At 44.5% G+C, this 26,033-nt stretch overlaps 1 protein-coding gene across 1 annotated transcript; it reads left to right on the forward strand.

The window, feature by feature from the left end:
* The first annotated feature begins 196 nt into the window (after window positions 1-196).
* On the forward strand, window positions 197-23,136 carry LOC139442104 (crooked neck-like protein 1). The gene is made up of 16 exons (XM_071222906.1): window positions 197-342; window positions 1,845-1,934; window positions 2,599-2,661; window positions 3,210-3,301; window positions 4,632-4,715; window positions 6,075-6,193; window positions 13,471-13,593; window positions 14,582-14,760; window positions 15,557-15,718; window positions 15,858-15,986; window positions 16,968-17,180; window positions 18,889-19,035; window positions 20,270-20,464; window positions 20,957-21,112; window positions 22,526-22,618; window positions 22,957-23,136. The coding sequence occupies exons 1-16, from the start codon at window positions 295-297 to the stop codon at window positions 23,134-23,136; spliced, it is 2,073 nt and encodes a 690-aa protein (XP_071079007.1). The 5' UTR covers window positions 197-294.
* The last annotated feature ends 2,897 nt before the right edge of the window (window positions 23,137-26,033 follow it).

Below are 26,033 nucleotides of genomic sequence, written 5' to 3' on the forward strand. Positions count from 1 at the left end.
AGCTAGAACTTCCGGTAGTAACGCACACACTTTAATTCTCACAACATAACACTTTTGAAATATTTTAACATGATACGCTTTTTTCTTAGCCTACTACTTCGATAATATTACGAGGTTATAGTTTATAAATTTGTCGAGAAATAATATTTCAAGAAAAGTGCGCGACTACTATTTCGTATATACTACGCTTCCGGAAGCGTGTTTTGAAAGGGACTTGAATCAGACAATTGAGATAAACTCATTTTGAGAGATTTTGTTTTCTTACATACATTTCCAGCAGAAAAAACAACAAACATGGAGACAACAAGCGACGGGAAGATGAAGATGCCCAAAGTTGCAAAGGTAAATCTCTTACAAAGAAAATTAAGTGAACAACACGACCAGAAAATTATTTTATTAAAATCTGCCGATCTCAATAAAGAATATAAAGTACACGTTTGGGAATAAAATACGGCCTAAACTAGATAAGCAGCAATTCCTACATACCTCAATGGACTCCATGCTCTAGCCAATACAGGCTGCCTGTGTCGCTTCTTATCCCATACCGACAAATGACGCTTAAGGGGTCGTTGTTGACCCGGGTACTACAGATATGTAGGCTATCCCAGGCATGTTACTGTATACAGAAATGTACCCTAACCAAAATCAGAATACAGAAAGGTACCCTAAACGGCTTTTGAGTCCATATTCCTCAACCCGAAACAGGTTCATGTTGTAGTCCTCGTTGGGCTGATGACAAGTGCATGCAGGATAATACTGTGCATCATGGAATATTAGTGTTATGTACATACGTCACTGTTTGCTCATTTTTAATAAAGCAGACTGGAATGCATTCCATACAACAGGACCTGTGAAGATCCAGGGTAGAATAGGTCTTCAGCAACCCACGCTTGCCGTGAAACTAAAGCGACTATGCTTGTTTTAAGAGGCAACTAACAGGATCGGGTGGTCAGACTTGCTGACTTGGTCGACGCATGTTATCGTATTCAAATTGCGTGGAAAGATGTTCATGATGTCAATCACTGGATTGTCTGGTCCCTCCTCGATTATTTACAGACCGCTGTCATATAACTGGAATATTGCTGAGTGCGGCATTAAACAGCAAACAAACAAACCATACAACAGTATGACAGTTCTGATTCTTTATAAGGAAATACCAAGAGAAAAATATACAACATGTACTGCCGCAATACGGCCTGCGACGGAATGGACACATCCTATCCTACCTTTCTGGATTCTGAGTTTGTCTAGGGAAACATATCTGTAGTACCTGTGCCAACAATGACCCCTTCAGCATAAATGACAGTGGTTATCATGGTTTTTTCAGTACATGTTCAGAATTTACTAATACATATTCAGCATGTTCAGTATCCACATAATAAATATGTCCATATGTGTCAATACTTATTAATTGTTGTAAAGCTCCTTACTCTAACATCACTGAGCTATTAGCGTGATTATATATAGCCTACATTATAGCCAGAGATATGGTTTCTGTTATGGCTATCACCATCAAGGGTCCAGATAAGCTGCATATGATTTGCTTAAATTATGTGTATATATATATAAATCACCATTACTCCATGAAAACATGAAGAAACTGAATGGTATAACAACACTGTGGACCCAATTGACTGAACCTAACTGCCATAGGCATTAAGGTACCGGTATGTCATGTACATGTATTTTGAATACCAAATGAAGACTTGTCACTGCCCAATGGGGATGCTAACATGTGAGTAAATTCGAAATTGGCTCAAAACATAAAACATTTTCTGGAGCCTAAATCATAACAATCTGATCAATACAATTTGTTCATCAACGTTCATTTTTGTTCAATTTAGGTGAAGAACAAAATGCCCGCTCCAGTACAGATCACAGCAGAGCAGTTGCTGAGAGAGGCAAAGGAGAGGGAATTGGAGCTGGTGCCGCCGGTAAGTTGAGTCTTTACCATGTACAAACAGCTTGTGAGGCTGACCTGTTTCAGTTCTGGCTGCACTGAATACAGATAGTAATGTGAATGGGTAAATGTGGTAGAGGTTTATCTATGCTATTTGAGAAACACACTTTGCTGCTGGTTATTTGGTGTACATTTGCCAGTGTTTGCATTACCACTTGAGAGTGACTTTTTTGTAGTTTTTAAAGCTATTTTGAGTAACATGAAGATTATGAAAAAATGATGTTGATATGTCTGTCAGTGTCACTGAGTGAAAGTTTCAGTATTGATATATAAGGATGTGATAATTCACAGAAAAATTGGTACTTTGTGATTCCCTGTATTCCAACATGGAAGGGTACAATTTTCATGTATTGTATCCTGTATCATCTCGCAACGTTAGTATCTATATATGTATTGTATCGCAGAAAAACGTATGTCGTTACAGCCAGCCTGTTAAATGGTCTTGAAGGTTTTAATCATATTTCTTTATTTCTTAGCTGAATTCTGCATCCTGATGGAGCAGATATTTTCAAAGTGTGTCAATATTCCTAGTTAGTGTATCCATATAGTTCTGAGCATGTTGACAGACATATTGAATTTCTTCTAACATTGACAACCATGAGAAACTTACACTCCCCGTGTGTGATTTTCTTTTCCAGCCTCCCAAACAGAAGATATCTGACCCTGAGGAACTTGCTGATTATCGAATGAGGAAAAGAAAGGTAATGTAGAATATTAGTATCCCAATGTCAACACTTCTGCAATTGGCTTAAGAGGCAACTAACAGGATCAGATGGTCAGACTCACTGACTTGATTGATGCATGTCATCGTATCCCATTTGCATATATTGATGCTCATGATGTTATTCACTGGATTTTCTGGTCTAGACTTGATTTACAGACCGTCATATAGGTGGAATGTTGCTGAGTGTGTCATTGAACAAAGAAATGATTAGGCTTCATTGTTTTACAATTTGCTGAAAAAAAAGTTATCTCCCCTGTTGTACACTATCAGACCCAATAATTCATGAAGTACTGTTGTTGCCCCAGTCTACTACATTTACTGTTTGGTTTAACTTAACCCATTCTTTGCTGTTGCCAATAGGGAAACTGTTATGTGTCGAGAATAATGCCTTTAAAGTTGATGAGAAAAGCATCAGAAACTTGGATTGACAGACTCTTCATTCAGTTTACTATTATCTCCCTTTTAATATCGGGCCATGGTAAGTAGCGTTGTTGTCTTCTAAGTACTACCTCCTCTGTTAATCAGGCTTCAGAGGACAACATACGCAAAAACCGAAGTGTGATGACCAACTGGATTAAGTATGCTCAGTGGGAAGAAAGCCAGAAGGAACTTCAAAGGTAGGAAATGAAACTATTTTTAACTTCTGCTGCATTACATATTGCACAATTCTCTTACTACCGAAGTCCAAACAGGAAATGAATGAATGTATATACATACATGAATGTCTTCAGTAACTCTTTTGCCCAACATGACCTCCATGATACTTGTGACGTCTGGTGTCCGAAGACATGCCCCCGTATGTCATTCTTCTCTTCTTAGCTAACTAAGCTGGACATGTAAATCTGGACGCAAAATCTGCACATGGTGAATGCGCAGCTGTTGACACCAACATCGTCGATGATTGGTTGACCTCTCATCTTCCAGATTATCTTGCAACGTACGAGCCAGAAAACATTTTCAATGCAGACGAAACTGGCCTGTTTTATAAACTGTCACCCCAGAGAACTCTTCATCTAAAATCTGAGAAATGTCGTGGGGGGAAGAAATTGAAGGACAGAATAACTCTGTTGGTAGCAGCCAATATGACTGGCACAGAAAAACTTAAATTGCTTGTCATTGGAAAATCTCAGAAACCTCGGTGTTTTAAGAATGTGAGAAGCATGCCTGTTACTTACCGTGCCAACTCAAAAGCTTGGATGACAGGTGAAATATTCACTGATTGGATTTGTGATCTTGATAAGAGCATGGCCAAACAAAAGCAACAAGGATTTATGTTTTGTCAGCTGGGTAGGTACTTGCTTACCTGCTGAAGTACATTCCAGGAAATGCCCAACATAGATGGTGTAGGTCTTTGAAAGGCATTTAGAAGTGATACACATACGGAAGAGAATATATGGATGTCAACTTCCTTATTATGAGGAACGCAACATTACGGAGTATATGCTTACTCCTTCATCACCTGATGAAGGAGTAAGCATATACTCCGAAACGTTGTGGTCACCTGATGAAGGAGTAACTCAGTAAGCATATACTCTGAAACGTGTTCCTAATAATAAAGAAGTTGACATCCATATTTTCTCTCCCGTATAGATGGTGTAAATTAAACCATGATTAACATTTTACTGAGGCTCAACAGAAGGATATACAGTTATTAACAACCGATGTCATTTCAGAAAGAACAAATCTTTTTCATGAAGTTCAATGGTAGCTTATTATAGGTTCATGTGGTAGTTTTATTGTCTCTATAACGTTTTCAGTTAGAATATTAATTTGTTGTAAGTAAAGCCACTTGCATTAAAATGAAAAAAAGAATTTGTGAAACGGAAGATCTCAACCGGTTCAAGTGGTTAATGATTTACAATCAAGGGTACAGCCAACTGCTCATCAACTGAAGACATTGTGATTGTTTGTGTGACGTTCTATGATTGACATGATTGATGTTTTCAGAGCAAGATCAATCTGGGAGAGAGCTCTGGATGTTGACCACAGGAACATCACAGTCTGGCTGAAGTATGCAGAGATGGAAATGAGGTGTGTAGACCTACCGTGTATCACCAGCACAGGGTCAGAGACATGACCTTCCTTTCCATGTCACTGTCACGTTTATGAAGTATCATTATGGAAGAACTAGAGGGAACCAGTGTCTGTAATAGTAGTCATCATTTTCTCCAGTATTGTTTGTGTCCTGAGTGAGTGAGTGAGTTGGGTTTAACTACGACTTGAACAGTATTCCAGTTATATAACGGCGTACCAGCTTAATCTGGGAGGAAAGCCTGAAGTGATGTAGGTCTTCATTTTGGTGAAACACACGAGCATAAGTATGGTGCAGACAAACCACTATTTGAACCAACCATAATAGGTTTCTGGCTTCCCCATGGGATGCAACGATTCGAGCACCTTAGACGACTTGGCCTCCTCCTGCACCAGTGGTCTCAGAGTTATGTAAGAGTTTCCCCCCTTGGCTGTCAGGATCCTTTGGCCATTAGTTCAAGTCTTTGATTCACCTTCACGATGACCATTACTCTGATCCTGTAGGGACTCCTGTCTTGAATTGGTTCCCAGCAATGTTTACCGACGACATGGATTGTTGCTCATAATATCAATCTCTGGTTTGTCTGCCCAGACACAATTATTCACAGGGGTATTCAAGGCCAAAGTGTGTGTTTGTGTGTGTGTGTGGGGGGGGGGGGGGGGGGGCAAATATTTGTTCAAGTATCACTTGTCCCCAACTTGTATTTTCATGATTGAAATAAAACTGTTTTCTATAACCCCCCCCCGGCTGGCTATGGCACTGGTATTCCAAAGTAAGAAGGGTTTGCAAAATGTGAGACTCTTCTATTTCCACCCACATTAAGTTGATGTGCTGTGATCATTGTGATAAACATGATATAGGCTTATTGAAATACTGTTCAATGCAGCATTAAGCACTGACTCATTTGTTCACTGAAGTAGGGGCAGTGGGGTAGCCTATTGGTGGAAGATTTCGCTCATCACGCTTTAGTCCCAGGTGTGATTCCCCTCATGGATACAATGTGTGAAGCCTGTTTCTGGTGTCCCCTGCTGTGGTATTGCTGGAATATTGCTAAAAGCAGCATAAAACCATACTCACTCATTTTGTTGCTCATAGAAGTAAACCATGATTTTGCATCATGTTCTCACTCACTCATTCGCCCAAACTCACTCACTCACTAACTCACTCACTCATTCGCCCAAACTCACTCACTCACTCACTCACTCACTCACTCACTCACTCACTCACTTACTCACTCATCCAAACCTGCTTGCTCGCCTGCTCAGTCTCTCACTGCATGTTGTTGTGTTGGCATGTTGTTGTGTTGGCATGTTGAGACATTGGATTACAGTGATTCACTGTGGTAACTTTTGTGGCAGGAACCGCCAGATTAACCATGCCAGGAATGTGTGGGATCGGGCTGTCACCATCCTACCCCGGGCCAACCAGTTCTGGTACAAGTACACCTACATGGAGGAGATGCTGGCCAACATTGCAGGTTAGCGTATACTACTCAACAGAAGTTAAGGAACATCTGATGCTTTCCTATTACTATAGCAGTATATTTACTGCAGGAATATGTAAGTTGTCCACATTAAGTTTATGTTTGAACATTGGTTGTATTGCATTTTATCGACGTTATCATGTGACGGCATATCAATATATCGGTAAATTATAATTATGATGTCAGTATAAATTTACGCATGTGAATATTGATACAAAATGAATTATTCACTTCCACAGAAATGTTTATCATACATCTATTATAACTAAGAAGTAAGAAGGCAGAAAGTTCAGTTTTGAACATGTTATTGAACATCCTTGTTCATGTTTAGCATTAAATTGCTGGTCTACTTAGCATGATAAGGTAACTGTTATCTATACACATACAGAATAAGATATCGTATTATTAATCGTGATGATATGTCATGATACTTCTGAGTCAGTAGGGGGCACGGGTGGCCCAGTTGTCTTAGCTGCCGTGATTTGCTGTGTAGAGTTGCGTCCCTTGGACACAGCAGAAATCTATGATTGTGGGTTCGAATCCCGGTTAGCCCTGATTATGTTTCTAGGTTTGTCAGCACCATACCCGTGCTCGTGGGTTTCACCGAAGTGGTAAACATATGAGACCTGCATTACTCTGGGCTTTCCTCCCACATTAAGCTGACACGCCGTGATATGACTGGAATACTGTTAAAAGTGGCATTAAATCCAACTCACTCACTCTGAGTCGGTATATTTGCATCTTCCTTACATTCTCTTTCTGATTAAATCCTCCTTGGGGCACTTATTGCATTTTCCTTGCTCAAGAAAATCTACATGACATAGTTGTAACCATTTTCCTTAATAAAAAATGTTACCACACAAAAAACTTCGTTTTTGTATGATATACGACCACCCTTACGGGGCCTCACCACCAACGGCGCCTCACGCCAGGGGGAGCAACTCTCACCCAAATCACTTTCCTTATGTCATCTGTAAGAGACAGACGTGTTGATTTTTCACACAAGACAAAATAAGAGAAATCTATCGTTCGACAAGAACCATGGCTGACCAAACTGTATGTATGGTACATTTCTTTCATTGCAAAGGCGTAATACCTCGCATTGTGAAGTTATAGAGTTGTAATTGACGCCACGTGCACGGCACCTTTGAATTCAAATGGCCGTAATGGCGTCCATATTGTAGTCCCACGGGCTGATACATGTAACACCAAGGCCATTAAGAAACGGCTTGGGGTTTTGTTATATCATACAGCATTGGACTACAATTTTTTCCTTTACAAAACCCAAGGTGGTGTGTTAATTTATAAACTACACTTACCTTTTTTACGGGTTTTTTCATCTTAGCGCGTAACACGCCCCTTTGGTGTTATAGTTAAACTACGACATTGGCTATTAGTATCGCGTTACAAATCGCATTCTACATTACGCCTTTGCTTCTAGTTTCACAATTTATGCACGTATTTTTCCGATCTTTATATCGCACTGATACACGTTAATACCCTTCCCGCCCACCTCAGAAATTACGGTCTTGTTTACAAAGACCTTCAAACTGTGTACGGGTTGTTCTAAGACAGGCACGAACGCTGCCTGATATGTCTGGCGGAGGACATTGCCTTTACCCCCCAAAAGAGACAAGTTGACTTGTTCCACTTTAAAGAGGTCTATAAAGGCGGGGGTAGATATCAGATCTACTAAGACATTTCCCCCCCCCCCCCCCCCCCTCCCTCCCCATCTAAAAAGGGTAAAAAAGCTGCCGAGATTGTCTCCCCCGCTCCCTCTCCGGGGGCCGGGGGAGAAGGCTGGAGGGTCCCCGTAGTAAGCACTGCACCCTCTCCTGCACTGTCTTTGGCAGACTGTTCTGCGTTACTTAAGTCGCCGATGGCGTCGATGATGGAGGAGGTGAAGTCTCGGCTCCGGAGGAGCTACGGGCTGAGCCTTCCCCGTTGTCGGCGCCGGACGCGGCTTCGAGATCTGTGTTATGCCCGGCGTCGGCCGAGGCAGGCCACTTGATCTCGGGGACGATCCGAGACCGGGCTTCGGCTCCGGCTCGAGGTCGCTCCCCAGCGGAGGGGTGGCGGGCGCCGGCCCGTGCACTACCGACGCACAATTTTCCCTAGCGGAGCCAGACGCCTCTTCCGAGGCCGAGGCTTTCACTAGTGGATTCGTAGCCCGGAGCCAGGGGGGTTCCCTTTGTCTCGGGGACGATCCGAGACCGAGCTTCGGCTCCGGCTCGAGGTCGCTCCCAAGCGTAGTGGTGGCGGGCGCCGGCCCGTGCACCACCGACGCACAATTTTCCCTAGCGGAGCCAGACGCCTCTTCCGAGGCCGAGGCTTCCACTAGTGGATACCTGCCCCGGAGCAAGGTTGGTTCCCTTTGTCTCGGGGACGATCCGAGACCGAGCTTCGGCTCTGGCTCGCGGTCGATCCCCAGCGTAGTGGTGGCGGGCGCCGGCTCGGCCCGTGCACTACCGACGCACAACTTTCCCTAGCGGAGCCAGACGCCTCTTCCGAGGCCGAGGCTTCCACTAGTGGATACCTAGCCCGGTGCCAGGTGGGTTCCCTTGAACCTCCGGCACCTCGGCACCGGGACTCGGCACCGGGACTCGGCATCGGGCCGGGTGCAGAGGCACGTGCGGGACAGGATTGTCCAGGTACTGCCTCAGGTGGCTGCGCCCATGCCAGAGTCGGAGACACCCAACTTGACTAAGGTCAAGCAGGGCCGGCTGTTGCCCCCCCTTTCCCGCGTGCGGTGCGGAGTTGAAGGCTGCTTACATATGCTTCGAGGAGCAATATCATAATGCATGCCAACAGCTCCGTGTGTCCGTACACTCCGCGTATCTGTCGGCTGTACAGAGGGAGTTAGCGGGAGAGGGGCCGGTCGACTCTTCGGAGTTGGCCGCGCAACTAACGGAAGTTCAGTTATCTTACGCGGGACGCTATTCGTAGCTGTGCCTCGCAGATGATGTGCGCTGTTATGGGCATGCGCAGGCGGTGGATGTCGGTATCTAAATACTCGACTTACACATGCCAAGACTTACTTGCTTTGCCGTATAAGAGGGTGCCACCCTCTTCCCTGGGGCTCAGCAGGTGGTCCGAGAGGCCGCTCAATGGTATACTTCCATCAAAGACTCATGAGGCCATGTTGGAGGTACCAAGCGTTAAAACCGCGTAAGCGGGCCTCTCCAATTGTCCCCCCCTACGCTAACGCACGGGTCAGACGTCCACACCTGCTTGGAAGCCGCCGCTTCCTTCAGGTATAAGGGCGCCGGGAGGAGCAAGAGAGGCACGGGCCGGGGCAAGGCAGCTGGTCGAGACCAACAGCTTATTCGCGGGGCTGGGAACGATGGGTTCCCATTAGCGCCCGAAGAGCCCCGGGTGAACCCACAGTCGCAAGTTATCGAACTGCCGACAGCCGGGGTTCACTGCCTCCAGCCGGATGTCCCCGTAGGCGGCCGACTGACTCTATTCCTGAAGGAATCGGAGACAGTTACATCACAATCCCCGGACCCCGTCCATTTTAAGGGATGGCCATTTGCCTCGGTGGAAACATCATCCGCCCCTCCCCTTCTCCGGGATAAAGCACACTCCGGTGCCTGCTACCCGAGAGAAGGCGGAATTCCTCCGTGCCGAGGTCGACGCACTTATGAAAGCTGCGATCGAACCGGGTCCCGAGGGACAGGAAAGCGAGGGCTTCTACTCGACTTGTTTCCTAGTCACCAAACAGTGATCTCACCTGTCGAGACAGGAGAATGGCTAACGTCAATAGACTTAAGTACGCCTATCTCCACATACCAATACACCCCGAGTTCAAGAAATACCTGAGGTTTTCTTTCGACGGGAGGTGTTATCAGTTCAGGGTTCTACCATTCGGGATCTTCACGGCCCCGAGGGTGTTCACCAAGCTGATGTTGAGTCCCGCCCAAGTGGCCAGGTCAAAAGGTCGGTTCTGCCATCCGTACCTCGACGACTGGTTACTAAGAGCTCTATCGCAATCCCTGAGTCAGATAGCTACACAACAAGTGATAGATATTCTGATCACGCTAGGGTGGATGGTCAGTCTCAAGAAGTCAGATCTGAGCCCCACTCAGAATCTAGTCTTCCTAGTGGCTAATTTCAACACGGTGAGAGGACGTGTATCTCTGTCACAAGATATCAAGTCCCTTAAGCGCAAGTCACGCTGCTCGTACATAGCTCCAGTTACTGGACAACATGGCGGCGACAGTGGATTTGGTCTGGCGGGGCGCTTGAGAATGAGTCCCATTCAACAAGCACTCTGTCGAATTTGGGCGAACTCGGAAGATCTCGAGACTGTGCTCGAGACTCCGTATTGGCTCATTACACACCTCCAGTGGTGGACCGAGGTCGGGAATCTGTCCCGGGGGCTCCCCCTCGACACTCCCGTTCCGTCTCTCACAGTTCAAACAGAAGCGTCACTCTCCGGCTGGGGAGGCGTTCTGAATGATCACACTGCCTCGGGACTATGGTCCCAGCAGGAGATCAAACTGCATATCAATGTGCTAGAACTGAGAGCGGTCAGGTTGGTGTTCCAACGCTTCCCGGGTCTGCTTCGTGGCCAAGTGGTTCGTCTAGAGATGGACAACCAAACGGCGATGACTTACATCCGGAAGCAGGGGGGAACGGCGTCTCCGTCGCTTCGACGAAAGACGTGGCAGTTCCTACTATAGTGCGACTCTCACGATATCAGGGTGCTACCTGTTTATCTCCCGGGGGTGGACAACGTCCGTACGGACGCTCTGTCTCGCCGGATCCTCGCTCCTCACGAGTGGAGGCTCGACCCGGGGATATTCGGGATTTTCTCCCTGTTATACAGGCCGTTACAGGTGGATCTGTTTGCGTCTGTGATGAATCACCAGACACCAACGTTCTGCTCCCGAGTCCACGACCCGAGGTCGGTGGCACCGGACGCCTTCCAGCTAGATTGGACGGACAGAATTCTGTGGGCATTCCCCCCAGTACCTCTGATTTCCAAGGTCCTGTCTCAGCTAAGCACTCAGCCTGCGCGACTAATTGTGCTCCTGGCACCTCTTTAGTCGGCGCAGAGTGGGTTTCATGTAATACTCAGGTTTCTGTCTCAGCCTCCTGTTATATTACCTTTATGACCGGACCTCCTATCCCAGAACGGGGCCCTCCACCCGAATCCCAGGATTCAATGGGTGGCTTAGCCACTGTCAGGAATCGCCTCCAGAAGAGCGGTATTCCTGCACGAGTTGCAGACACAATACTGGCTTCGCGGAGAGATTCGACAAACGTTCAGTACGATAGATAGGCCTGCTATGCGCCCTGGTGTGTCGATAGAGGGATTGCAGATCTTTTTTCTTTTTTTCTGCAGATCTCGTATCCGTGATTGAGTTTCTCCAGTCGCGACTAGATGACGGCCTGGCCGCATCAACAGTCCGGGGTTACTCTACAGCTATCGCAGCTTTTCGTCACTGTCGACGGGGCACTTCTGGGTGCACACCCATTAGTGCAGCGCTTTTTAGCAGGTGTGGACAGGATCCGACCGCCAGTCCGGCGGATCAGTTCCCCTTGGGACTTGTCAATCATTCTCGATTGGCTGTCCGGTCCTTCCTTTCGGGATCTGTGGTCTCTCTCTCTTCAGCTGTTGAGCTGGGAGACGGCGTTCCTTGTGGTGGTAACGTCCGGCAGACGGGTAGGCGACATTCGTGTTATGTCAGCCGATCCCGAAATAACTGTCTTCCATGCGGTCGATAAATATCACCGGGACAGAGTCAGTTTTCGACTACCGGACTCTTACTGTCAAAGGGTCGCACACGCTTCCACGTGAACGGCTCCTATTGAGCTACCTGCTCTTTCACAGCCTTCCGCGTCGGGGACCACTGCAAGACATGCTCATGTCTTGGATGTCCGCACGACTCTCATGGCCTATATCAGCAGAAATATTGGTGTCCGTAAGGATAACCAACTATTTTGCTGTTACGGCGGTAGGAAGGTTGGCTCACCTGCGAGTAAACAATCTATCTCGAGGTGGATAGTTTCAACCATTTGTACAGCGTATACGCTTACAGGCAGGGACCCCCCTACCAGGTTGAAGGCTCATTAGGTTAGAGCAGTGGCTGCGTCAAAAGCGTACGCCGCGGCTCTGCACATTGAGCAGATCTGCTCCGCGGCTATTTGGAGCCAGCCGTGCACGATTCATCAAACCTTACCAACTCGACAAACACTCAAGCGAGCGTACTCGGTTTGGTCAGTCAGTTCTCCGAACGGGGCAAAGTTCTAATCTCTAGCCGATTGAGCATTCGAGATTTTAGACAGTCCTCCGGTTATACTGCTCGGTAATGGTCCGGATTTTATCTTCTGCGGTCGATAAATATCAGTCCTTACTACTCGATAATACTCGTATTTTGCGCACGCGCTCCTTCGATCCTCGGGGACCCTCTGGCCTAGCTCAGCGCTGGTTATGGTCTCTCGTGATCTATGCCCCTATATCACTTGTTCAAAAAAAGTGTGGGGGTGGGAGGTGTTTCGAATTCTCAACTTATGACAAGCCGCGAAAACAGGCTTTATCATAATATATGGTCGACCACGCCCTGTCTCTAGCCCCCGCCTTTCGACGGTGGTGCCTCACGATAAGGTTGGTTCCATTTATTGAACTCAATATTTTATTCTGTTGAATAATCAAATACGATGTATTTATTTACGCCTGTTGCTGACGGATGCCACTTCCTAGATTATCTTTGGGAGTCTGTCCTGATGCAATAAGTGCCCCAAGGAGGATTTAATCAGAAAGAGAATTTTACAAACCTGTAGAGGTTATGAATTCTCTGATGAAATCCTCCTTGGGGCACGGCCACCCACCTCCCCACATTCCGTCAGCATTTGACATATGGAAAGTGATTTGGGTGAGAGTTGCTCCCCCTGGCGTGAGGCGCCGTTGGTGGTGAGGCCCCGTAAGGGTGGTCGTATATCATACAAAAACGAAGTTTTTTGTGTGGTAACATTTTTTATTAAGGAAAATGGTTACAACTATGTCATGTAGATTTTCTTGAGCAAGGAAAATGCAATAAGTGCCCCAAGGAGGATTTCATCAGAGAATTCATAACCTCTACAGGTTTGTAAAAGTTTTAGCTCACCCTGTACTACCAATTTTATGTTTTGTTTCCAAAACCTTAAGTTCATGCTAAAGGTCTATTATCTTCTGTGGTTTCTTTCTGGAGTGAGTGCCAATATCTTTTTTTTTGTATTTGTTTTCTGACATTCTGAGCTATGATTGGTTTCTGTTTCCCCTGCAGGGTGTCGCCAAGTGTTCGAGAGATGGACGGAGTGGGAGCCTGAGGAACAAGCCTGGCACTCCTACATCAACTTTGAGCTCCGCTACAAGGAACTGGACCGAGCCAGGGCAATATACGAGAGATATATCCTTCACCAGCTGAAAACATGACCACTAGGACATTGTTTTCATGGTTATGGCATACTCTTTGTGGTAGAGCGTTCGTCCGGAGAACAGAATGTTTGCGGTTCGATCCCCGACAACGTCATTCCAAAAGACGTTAAAAGATAGTATTTGTTGTTACCCCGCTTGGAGCTCAGCATTAAGGGGCTTAAACAAGGACTTGTCGGCTCGGAGTCAGTATACTGTGTCTGAGTGGGTTATTCCTGTTAAACTGTGGCATGGTATCTCAGTGGGCGAGCACTATAAATCGGCCTTCGTTCAGACTAGTACAAGAAGCCCCACAAACACACCCACACACACATGCATGCACGTTGCTAAAAAAAGCAGTGATCTCAACCTCACCCCTTAAAGAACGTTCTCTCTACTATTACCGTATTCGGCGTAATAAGCACCCAGGGCGCTCTCAAAATTAGAAATAGGGGGCTCTTATTAGAATATAATTTTGGTGAGATTAAAAACGAGGTTGAAAGATTGTAAATTTTGTGGTTTATGCTGACAGCCTGAAATGATATGAAAGAAGAATCTGTGTGTATTATACATGATAGGTATATTTTCGAGAATTTAATTTCCCATAATTAAGGGTGCATATAACAAACGAGTGCGTATTATACACAAATAAATAAGTCTTGTGTACATTGATCAATCGGAAAGGGTGCTTACTGGGATTGTTCACTAGCCATTATATTAGCAAATAACGCTGTGGGCACCTGTTAGAGCGGGGCGCTAATTACGTCGAATATGGTACTTGGAAATTCTGGGATTCATAGATGCCTGTCCCTTACTGAATATATGACAAATAACAGCGGCTTACGTACATGATAAAAAATATGATTATCTGTTTTTACAAATTCTGACAGTTGCAGAACCCCAAACAAATTTCATGTGTAAATCATTACTTGATCGAAATGAATCTGTCAACCTGGGTGCCATGCTTTCCTTAACTGTGTTACTCGTGATCGTCCACCCGGAGGTGAAGAACTGGATCAAGTATGCCAAGTTTGAGGAGAAGCACTCCTACATCAACAGTTCCCGGAGCATCTACGAGAGAGCCGTGGAGTTCTTTGGGGAACATAATGTTGATGAGAAACTGCTCATCGCATTTGCCAAGTTTGAAGAAGGGCAAAAGGAGGTACATACATATAGCAGCATTAGAATGATTAGAAATTAACGCCAGCCAGCATCTGATGGCATCAGACCTTTTCAAAGAGATAATTGTGGGCCACAAATCCCCGTCCCATTTTACATAAAGTGATCTTAGCGCTGTGACGATCATACTTCAATGAGACCTAGATTTGCGATAGTTGTGGCACTAAGGTCGCTTTGTGCATATAGTCCCTGGTTTGTTGTAGCAAGAATTTCTGAGCTTGTCTTCATGACATGTTCCTTATAGTTCTACTAGGTTCAGTTATCAAGTGAGTATTTGTCTCAACCATTATCTTCTTGCTCACAGTAAAGGGCAGAATAGGTCTCCAGTATCCCATGCTTGTAGGGGCTGACGAATGTGGATTATGTGGTTGCAATATGTGACCTGGCTTATTGTGTGTCATCGTGAACTGATGGCATGGAACATTGCTCATGCTATCAACCTCTAGTTTGCCTGGCTGTTTTTCCCTCCAGTCAGCCCATGTTCCATGTATCATAGACATTGTGTAACAAGTACTGTAGACATTGTGTAACAAGTACCGTAGACATTGTGTAACAAGTACTGTAGACATTGTGTAACAAGTACTGTAGACATTGTGTAACAAGTACTGTAGACATTGTGTGACAAGTACTGTAAACATTGTGTAATAAGTACTGTTGACATTGTGTAGTAAGTATTGTAGACATTGTGTAACAAGTACTGTAGACATTGTGTAACAAGTACTGTAGACATTGTGCGACAACTACTGTAGACATTGTGTAACAAGTACTGTCTGCTCCAGCATGACCGAGCCCGTGTCATCTACAAGTTTGCATTGGACCACCTGCCGAAGGAAGCTTGTCAAGAGATCTACAAGCAGTACACCATGCATGAGAAGAGGTATGGTAGTCGGGCTGCCATAGAGGATGTCATAGTCAACAAGAGGCGCTTCCAGTATGAAGAGGTAGGACAAAAACAGCGTCTATCATAAGCTCTTCTTCATACTTGTCTTACATTAATTATTAGGGTTTCAACCGAATCTTTAAAAACGTGATGCAAAAGACATTATCAGCATGTTGATAACACATTGACTTCCTTGTCAGGAAGTGAATGCCAATCCCATGAACTACGATGCCTGGTTCGACTACCTGCGACTGTTGGAGGCTGATGGGAATGTAGAGCAGGTGCGGGAGACGTATGAGCGAGCCATTGCCAACCTCCCACCATCAAAGGTAACATATCTTTCTGGTTTCTGATGAAGTATCATAACTTTGAGGTTTCATTCTACAGTAAGCTGTTCAAAGTAGCATAAACTTAACTTACACAGGGGCACAGGTATCCCAGTTTACTGTGAAGACAGGCGTCACTTTGGCATACCACAATCAGATTGTTGTGTGTTTGAATCCCAAATTTGCCCTCATTATGATACTTGGTTTATCAGGACCATACCTGCGCTCATGGGCTTCACCGGAATGGTAACCTCCAAGACCTACATCCATTTAGGCTTTACCTACATGACTAGACCAGTCGTCTAAGGCGCCGCAATTTCGCTGTGCAGAGTTTTATCCCTTAGACACTTCAGAAACCAATGAGTGTGGGTCGAATCCTGGTTCACCCCGATTGTGTTTCTAGGTTTGTCAGCACCATAGCCGTGCTTGTGGGTTTCCCCAAAGTGGTGAATATCTGGGACCACCATCACTTAGGCTTTCCTTCACATTAAGCTGACATGCCATGATATAACTGGACTACTGTTCAAAGCGGCGTTAAACCAAGTCACTCACTCCTCACATGATTAATCAGACATGCTGTGATATCACTCAAATACTGTTCAAAGCAGTGTAAAACCTAACTCACTGAACATAGTGAGTAGTGATTTGTGTCACTAGTCCGTTAGTCCAAGGCGAGTTGTTTTCTCCCCAAATCTAGTTTCTTTGCATCAGCCACAAGTCCAAAATGAGCCTCTGACTAGGTGGATATGAAAATGGGTTCTACCCCTGGGTGTGGTAAGGAAGTGAAGGCAGAGTACCTGTGATCGATTCCAAACATGAGACAAAGCAGTAAAGCCAGTTCTGATACCCCTTATCAAAATGTGTCTGCATTATCACAGATAGTTCCATCAGGCCGTACAGACAACAGCAAACAGATTCAGTACGACAATATTTCCGATTGTTGATTTTGCATTGGAAGACATCTGACGTGCTCCATGTTGGCAGGAAAAGCGTCACTGGCGGAGGTACATCTACCTGTGGATCAACTACGCTGTGTACGAGGAGCTCGAGACGGGGGACATGGAGCATGCACGCAATGTGTACAAAGCCTGTCTAGATGTTGTCCCTCACAAGAGCTTCACCTTTGCCAAGGTGTGGCTGCTGCTGGCACAGTTCGAGATCCGCCAGCGGAACCTACAGGCTGCCAGGAGGGTGCTGGTAAGTTGACCAATAGCTGGACAGTGTTCATAGTTAGAGCCTGCCCACAGGCCCAGGGAAGGTAGAGCTCAAGTTGGGCCTGTAGTGTCAGGCCTTATGGCCTGCAAGCAATGTATGTGTCAAAATATTGGTCACAATACCGTATTCGACGTAATAAGCGCCCAGGGCGCTCTCAAAATTAGAAATAGGGGGCTCTTATTAGAATATTATTTTGGTGAAAAAAACAGTGTTGAAATATAAATTTCGTGGTTTATGGTGACAGCCCCTGAAATGTTAATGTACGACAGATATATTTTCCCAGAATTTAATTGCCCATTATTAAGGGAGCATATAACACACGAGTGTGTATTAAACGCGAAGAAATAAGTCTTGTGTACTTCGATCAATCGGAAGGGGTGCTAATTGGGATTGTTCACCAGCCAATATATCAGCAAATATCGCCGTGGGCACTTATTAGAGCTGGGCGCTTATTACGTCGAATACGGTAAGCTAATTCCCACACTGGCTGGACATGGAAGAGTTGTTGGTGGAGGAGTCACTAACCCAGACATGAAATTACTGTGAAACCCAGTTAACTTGAACTCATTTAGGGCTTAAAAAATGAAATGAATCATTAGATGGTCATCCCTGATGCTTCATACTAAGCCTACCCTGAATTTGTTGCTCCAAGGTATCTACAGATTACATGCATTAATCTAGACCTGCTCATAGGCTGCTATTTGGCCCCAAGTATGAAGCAAATGTCTGTAACAATTCCCAAATTGGAAATAAATAATGTCCATGTCATGTTATTATAGTAATAACGAATGTTTTTGCTTTGCGGAGGTGGCTTGCATTTCACTGACAACAGGACATTATATAGGAAGAAGCTGTAACATTAGGTTTACATTTTTGTATTGAATGAAATGTTAGGTACTGCTGAATTTACAAAAATAATGACTTTTAAGAAAATCTCAAATTTTGAACAAGATTACCTTTTTTCCCAATTTCTCTGCCAAGGGCTTTTTGTCTGGAATCCAAAATAAATCCCTGCATTGAGAACATTGTGGTGTGGTCACTTCTTACTTTACTGGATGAAATACGCTAAATACATATACATACCATACCAAATGTTCATGTCTTTTGACAGTTAATATACACAGATGACTTAAAAAAACAAAGTAAATAAAACATAATGCCTCTCACCTCACATTTTGAAAATACTGGATGCCAATCTAATGATTAATTCATTGTGGCTAAATATTCATTGTAACTGAGTATATTTCAATGTAACATAATGAAATGTAACAATCTTTCCGGAAGTGCTCCCTTGTCTTGAAACCTATTGTCAGTGGTCCCTAGGGTTTACAGCTGTAAATGTGGTACGCCAGTACTCCCTTGTCTTGAAACCTATTGTCAGTGGTCCCTAGGGTTTACAGCTGTAAATGTGGTACGCCAGTACTCCCTTGTCTTGAAACCTATTGTCAGTGGCCCCTAGGGTTTACAGCTGTAAATGTGGTACGCCAGTACTCCCTTATCTTGAAACCTATTGTCAGTGGCCCCTAGGGTTTCAGCTGTAAATGGGGTACGCCAGTACTCCCTTGTCTTGAGACCTATTGTCAGTGGTCCCTAGTGTTTACAGCTGTAAATGTGGTACGCCAGTACTCCCTTGTCTTGAAACCTTTCGTCAGTGGTCCCTAGGGTTTACAGCTGTGATGGTTTTGTGCAGGGAGCAGCTATCGGCAAGTGTCCCAAGAACAAACTGTTCCGCGGCTACATTGAGCTGGAGCTGCAGTTGAGGGAGTTCGACCGGTGCCGCATTCTCTATGAGAAGTTCCTGGAGTTTGGCCCTGAGAACTGCACATCATGGATGAAGGTAATGACAACATAAGAGTTTAGTCCAAGTCAGTGTTTTAATAATTGAATTGTTTTACTATTGATTTGTAGAGAAACAATTGTGTAGCATGCAGAATGTTATTTCTTTGTCAATACCCCAGATTAAATTAATGCCTTAGTAAGCATGGTACTGTATTTGAGTATTATGCAGAGTTGCATCCCTTGAAGTAGGCCGGTGCTCTCAGTTTGAGACTGGCAGAACTGAAATGTTTAATTTTATCTTTCTGACACAATTGCGGCTTTATTGAATGGTGATTGTGTACATTCTGAGAAGACCTGAGAGGACAGGCTAGAATAGGTCCCCAGCACACTATTGCTTGTACTAGCCTTGTTATAAGGGGCTTAGAAGTCATGAGGTCAGGCTTGGTTGCTTATCAACATATACTGATGGTATGGGAGGTTGCTGATCTCAACCACTGGTTTGCTCTTCCTTTCCTTGTATTTTACAAGCCGCTGTGATACAGCTGGACAATTTCTGACTGTACCATTAAACAACAAACAAAAATACTGGTCCAACTACTATAAGTCTATGTTTAAAGTATTAACTTCTCTCATACCCTTTTCTGTAAGCAAATACGCAACATTTTCTTTGATATTTAACCCCCTATTTTCGTTGATGTGACTTTTGATTTCCGCCTGGATTGCTTCATTTTGGCAAAAGATTGTCACGCAATGACTCTATGTAATACAGCAGTTGGAGCTGAGCAGTGAACACTAATACATACCAGCAGACAGCCTTAGAGCATGGGAGCTACACCAGTCACTGCTAGGATCACTTTGTTCAGACAGTCCCAAGTCCACTCGGTTGACCACTGTCATATGCTAAGTTTTCCTGTCAAACAGACATCGGCAGTGGAACCTGAAACAGCAAGAAAAAATGTGAAATCTTCTACTTTGAGCATAGGACGACCCCCTTTCACAAACCCCTCATTCTAGATATGAAAAACTTGCGTTATAGGCAGCAATATATGATATATGTTATGGAGGTGACCTCCTATATACTGTTCCTTTGTCCCTAGTAGGGGTGGTCGGGTAGCCTTGTGGTTAAAGTGTTTGCTCGTCATGCCGAAGACCCGGGTTCGATTCCCGACATGGGTATAATGTGTGAAGCCCATTTCTGGTGTCCCCCGCCGTGATATTTCTGGAATATTGCTAAAAGCGGCATAAAATCATACTCACTCACTCACTCACTCACTCACTCACTCACTCCGTAGTACGCTGAGCTGGAGACCATCCTGGGAGACTCGGACAGGGCTCGCTCCATCCTTGAGCTGGCCATCGGTCAGCCCAAACTTGACATGCCTGAGGTGCTGTGGAAGACGTATATTGACTTCGAGGTGGACCAGGAAGAGTATGACAATACGCGCATGTTGTACAGGAGACTTCTAGAGAGGACGCACCACGTCAAGGTGAGAGCTGTTATCTGTTACAGATGGGGACAACAGCATCTTTTAGACCATCCATGTTATTTGTATGTTTGTCATCTCCTTGTTTAGCTTCAGTGGGAGAGGCTTGTCAGAACAAAATGTGAAAAAAAAATTGAAATGAAGAAAGTTCCTTTGTTTGAGAATGTGTTATATTTGAAGTGCAACAGTTGCTGAATGATGGATTTGTGTTGGGAGCTTAAAAAACAGGGGAGGTCGGGGAAATATATGGGCAGAGTTACCTCCCTTCCAACAATCCATGATGAGCAGGGTACTTGCGACTTTAACTGCATGTTTAGTACGCAGAGATCTTTTTCCGTTGTATATTTCAGTACTTGTGTTGCATATTTTATGCTTTACTGCTGATTGTAATACACAGATTATCTGGACATCTGCAGCTTGACTGGCATTTTAGTGCCATCATTTACTTAATGAGCTTATCTTACTACCTAAAGACGTTAATTGTCATGTTTACAGGTGTGGATTAGTTTTGCCCAGTTTGAGAAGTCTACGGGTGAGGACACAGCATATGACAAGGTGCGGAAGGTGTACCGCGAGGCCAACAGCACCCTCAAGTCAGCCGAGGACAAGGAGGAGAGGTTGATGCTGCTGGAGGCGTGGCAGGAGTTTGAGGTAGTAGGACGGGGCAGTTAGGACAGGCTAGAGGGGTATATAATGAGGGAGTAAGGAGAGACTAGAGTCCATGACAAGGGGTTAAGGAGAGACTAGAGTATATGACGAGGGAATAAAGACAGACTAGAGTCCATGACAAGGGGTTAAGGAGAGACTAGAGTCCATGACGAGGGAATAAAGACAGACTAGAGTCCATGACGAGGGAATAAAGACAGACTAGAGTCCATGACGAGGGAGTAAAGACAGACTAGAGTCCATGACGAGGGAGTAAAGACAGACTAGAGTCCATGATGAGGGAGTAAGGAGAGACTAGAGTCCATGACGAGGGAGTAAGGAGAGACTAGAGTATATGACGAGGGAGTAAGGAGAGACTACAGTCCATCACAAGGGAGTAAGGACAGACTTGAGTACATGACAAGGGAGTAAGGACAGACTAGAGTCCATGGCGAGAGAGTAAAGAGAGACTAGAGGAGTACATGATGAGGGAGTAAGGAGAGACTAGAGTATGTGACGAGGGAGTAAGGACAGACTAGAGTATGTGATGAGGGAGTAAGGAAAGACTAGAGTACATGATGAGGGAGTAAGGACAGACTAGAGTATATGACGAGGGAATAAAGACAGACTAGAGTCCATGACGAGGGAGTAAGGAGAGACTAGAGTCCATGATGAGGGAGTAAGGAAAGACTAGAGTATATGACGGGGGAGTAAAGACAGACTAGAGTCCATGACGAGGGAGTAAGGACAGACTGGAGTCCATGACAAGGGAGTAATGGGAGACTAGAGTCCATGACGAGGGAGTAAAGACAGACTAGAGTCCATGACGAGGGAGTAAGGAAAGACTAGAGTATATGACGGGGGAGTAAGGAGAGACTAGAGGAGTACATGACGAGGGAGTAAGGAGAGACTAGAGTCCATGACGAGGGAGTAAGGAGAGACTAGAGTCCATGACGAGGGAGTAAAGACAGACTAGAGTCCATGACGAGGGAGTAAGGAGAGACTAGTGGAGTACATGATGAGGGAGTAAGGAGAGACTAGAGTATGTGACGAGGGAGTAAGGACAGACTTGAGTACATGATAAGGGAGTAAGGAGAGACTACAGTCCATGACAAGGGAGTAAGGACAGACTAGAGTACATGACGAGGGAGTAAGGACAGACTAGGAAAACGGATGGAGAAATAAGGACAGACTACAGTACAGATGTGAGCAGGTAACATGATCAAAGAATGTTTTCATTAGTGTATTTTTCAAAAATTCTTCAATGCAAAATTAATGCTTAATAAATCGTTTTTAGGCTTGTTTGTGTTTATTACTTTCAAAGATGGACAGACCTTTAGTGCCTGCCTCCTTAATTATGTCAGAGCCAAAGCTTTTATTCCCAGACTGATTTTGATTGAAGTTGTTCCCTCTCCACAGCGGGAGAACGGTGACGGTGAGACGCAGAAGGTGGTGCAGAAGCTGATGCCACAGAAGGTGAAGAAGAGGAGGAAGATACAGACAGAAGACGGGGTCAGTATCACCAATAGCAGTGGACTACTTTGTTGTATAGGTCTCAATCAGCACTCGAGTTTGAAAATTAATAATAGGATAAATAAAAATAAAGTAAAAATACAAGATTATTCTCACAGTGACGTCCAAATCCTTGATATTAATTGTGATTGTCGAGAATGCTAACCCAGTTATCATTTATTCTGAGGAGGTAAACCTTGATTCTCTTGGATTTTCTCATTTTGGTTTGTGTCTTTTGAGTCTTTAGATTTTAGGTGGGATTGGGTTTGTGTTAGAAATGGTTGTTCTCTAGAGATTGTATTTTGAAGTCTCTGAATTATGTTCCTTTCTGGCTTCAGACGGAAGCTGGGTGGGAAGAATACTATGACTACATCTTCCCCGACGAGGAGGCGGCGAAACCCAACCTGAAGCTGCTGGCGCTGGCCAAACGCTGGAAACAGGAGCAGGATGTGGTCAAGGAGGATGGGGAGGACGAGGAGGACGAGGAGGATGAGGATGTAGAGGATGCAGAGAACTGACACCCTTACCCATCATACCATTGAACCTGTTCTAACATGGATGTGTGTTGACTGCCTTGTTAGAATACATCAGACAGTATTCCAAGTTTCTGGGCAAGGTTGACCTTGCATGCAGTTTATCACTGAGGAGAACCTTTAAGATCAGTTTCAGTATATTGTGGTAGCTATCCCAGTTGATAGGTACAAGAACCAGTTCTCAGTTATGATGGCTATGAGTTTGCTGATGTGGCATAAAGAAATATTTACCCACTTACGCACTCTGATAAGCATGTCCGGGCATTATGGGGCATGGTAATATTTGGCCAAAGTGTAATAATCCACATTTGACTAATCTTCTGGTAGGGACGGTCTCTATGGTGCTGATTGGGTGCCAAAGCACATGCACATGAGTGATAAAGAACGAGGTAATTTCCATATGAATGTATATGTTGAAAATGAACATAACTGCTTAAGCAGCTATCCCTTTGCATGTTTGATATTCTACCTCTCAACCTCCTTGGAGGACTGATTGTGATGAGGGATGTAGTTTCTGTTTGGACAATACCATCAGTGCTGAATGTTTTCGGACTGGGGCTTTGTAGAGTATGAGTGTATGTATTTGGGTTGGAATCTGCAGTCAGTGTCAAGGCAGTGTGTAAAGAGGCAACTTTCTCAAATGAAGAGGATCCACTGGCAGATCCAGAGGGGGAGACAGGGCATGCGTCACCCAGAAGACCTGGGTTTGATTCCCTACATCTGTGCAGACCATTTTTGGTTTATCCCAGCTGTGATCTGTCTGGATTAGTGCTAAAAGCCAGACTCACTCATTCACTGATACAGTGAAACCACATAATTGCGACAGTACTGTTCCTCTTGAAATTGTGGTATAAATGAATCATAGGTACATAGAAATGTCACTTTTGACGTTTGTAAGTCTGGAGTGCAAGGTTTCTGCACTGAGAGGGTAAGGACTGGCAGGTGTCACTGTATTCATTCATATAATGATGCATCATGTAGATATTCAGCAGTCAGCAGTTTACCTGCATGGTTTCATCTGTGCCATCCTCTTCAGTGTATTCACATCATTTTTCATCGGACCAAATCATGTAATTGTGACAGTCAAGCATATTTTCAAGAACATTTTGTAATTGTATATTTTGTAAATAAACAACGGACATTACATCGACATTGTGTAGCTTGTGTTTGGCGTATGGTGTTTAGATGAAGATCAATATCAATCAGTATGATATGTGTGACGCAGCATATTCAATTGTGTTCATCTTGCAAGAATACTCACAGCTTTGTCAGAACAGGCTTTCCCATGGGGATACCAGTGCCTGTTGTTTGTAAGATGTGACTAGAATTACCATTGGGTGACTGCAGAGTGGGACCTGTGTGTGATCATGTGGACCTTGCAGAATATTGCTCATTCTGTCAACCAGTGGTTTGTCCAGCCCAGATTCAATCATTTAGGGGCCAAGGTATTATAGCTGGAATATTGCTGACTGTGGCGTAAAACATTATTCACTCACAGAAAGAGGTGAGGCATTGTGTTCATGGTTAATATCAGCAGTGATGTCATTTATTGAACTAATTTAAAGAGGCACTTGGCTCCAACACACTGGCAGTCTCAGCAAGTGAGACGAAACGTGTGTGCTGCAAATTCCAATTTTATGGGGAGGCTGTGGTAGCCCTATGGTTCGGTTGTCATCCTGAAGACCCTGGTTTGATTCCCCACATGGGTACAATGTGTGGCGCCTATATCTGGTGTCCCCCTGATATTGCTGGAATATTGCAAGCAGCCATATAAAATCCATACTCACTCACTTTTTGTGATTGTTAATGACAAGACAGAGATATTGTCTCTGACCCAATTCACTTACCCCTATGTGGTTGCCTAGTCGTCTAAGGCCCCACAATCGGCTGTAGAAAACAGCGTCCCTTGTGCAGTTCAGAAACTTTGGGTTTGGTCTCCTAGATAATGTTTCTGTTTGTATGTTTGTTTGTTGTTTAAAGCTGCACTCAGCAGTATTACAGCTATATGATGGTGATCTGTAAATAATCAAGTCTGGATCAGACAATCGAAAGATTGATATGAGCATTGATCTACGCAACTGATATACCATGTCATGAATCAGCAAGCCTGACCACCTGATCCCGTTGGTCCCTCTTATGAAAAGCATGGTCCACCAATTTCAACTCGGATCTCCCCCTATCGATTATGTTTCTTGGTTTGTCAGCATTATACCTGTGCTTGTGGATTTCACCTGAGTAGTAAACCTCTGAGACTTGCATCACTTCTGGCTTTCCACAAACATTTAGCTGAGATGCTGTGACATAACTCGAATACCGTTAAAGCTGTGTTAAACCCAACTCACTCACTCGCTCAAGACCTACACTTGAAATAGGTTCCAGAAAGTGGAGATTAGCTCCCCGTTAAATCTTATAATTAGCGTTGGCGTTTATTTGATTGAAGCATTTAAATAAGATTTACGGTATGTGAACATGTAAAGAAAGACGAAGATTTCCCTTTTTAACCTCTTGCTACTCGGACATCCTATATATCCTCTCACCATGGTTACTAATAGACGAAACATTATTCCTTATCGGTGTTTGTGAATAGCCCCCTCCCTTAAAACTGCATACATTTAATTTCAAGGTACATAATGAATTCCGAGGTAAATAATGAGATAATAGAAGACTATTGACGGGAACACGCTGAATAAATACGGGATCGGGAATTGTAACCTGCTGTCAAATATTTCTGCAATTTAAATCCCGATATCTTCCTTGCTATTGTTGAGATGCCCCCTTCTCGAATTACCGGTGAAGCACCTCTTCACCTATTTCACACCTGGGTTCACCTTCCCGCATCCAGGTAAACCCTTTGATAGTACCGACATGTTCAAATATATCGC

Source organism: Haliotis cracherodii, unplaced genomic scaffold (genome assembly GCF_022045235.1).
Source record: "Haliotis cracherodii isolate W230 unplaced genomic scaffold, xgHalCrac1.p SCAF_5, whole genome shotgun sequence".
NCBI classification, from domain to species: Eukaryota; Metazoa; Mollusca; class Gastropoda; order Lepetellida; family Haliotidae; genus Haliotis; species Haliotis cracherodii.

Bases quoted from the DNA above. Each gene is read 5' to 3' on its own strand.
- LOC139442104 (XM_071222906.1), top strand. From the start codon at position 295: ATGGAGACAACAAGCGACGGGAAGATGAAGATGCCCAAAGTTGCAAAG. The intron at 343-1,844 runs GTAAATCTCTTA...TGTTCAATTTAG, and splicing joins AGATGCCCAAAGTTGCAAAG to GTGAAGAACAAAATGCCCGC. The intron at 15,719-15,857 runs GTAGGACAAAAA...CTTCCTTGTCAG, and splicing joins GGCGCTTCCAGTATGAAGAG to GAAGTGAATGCCAATCCCAT.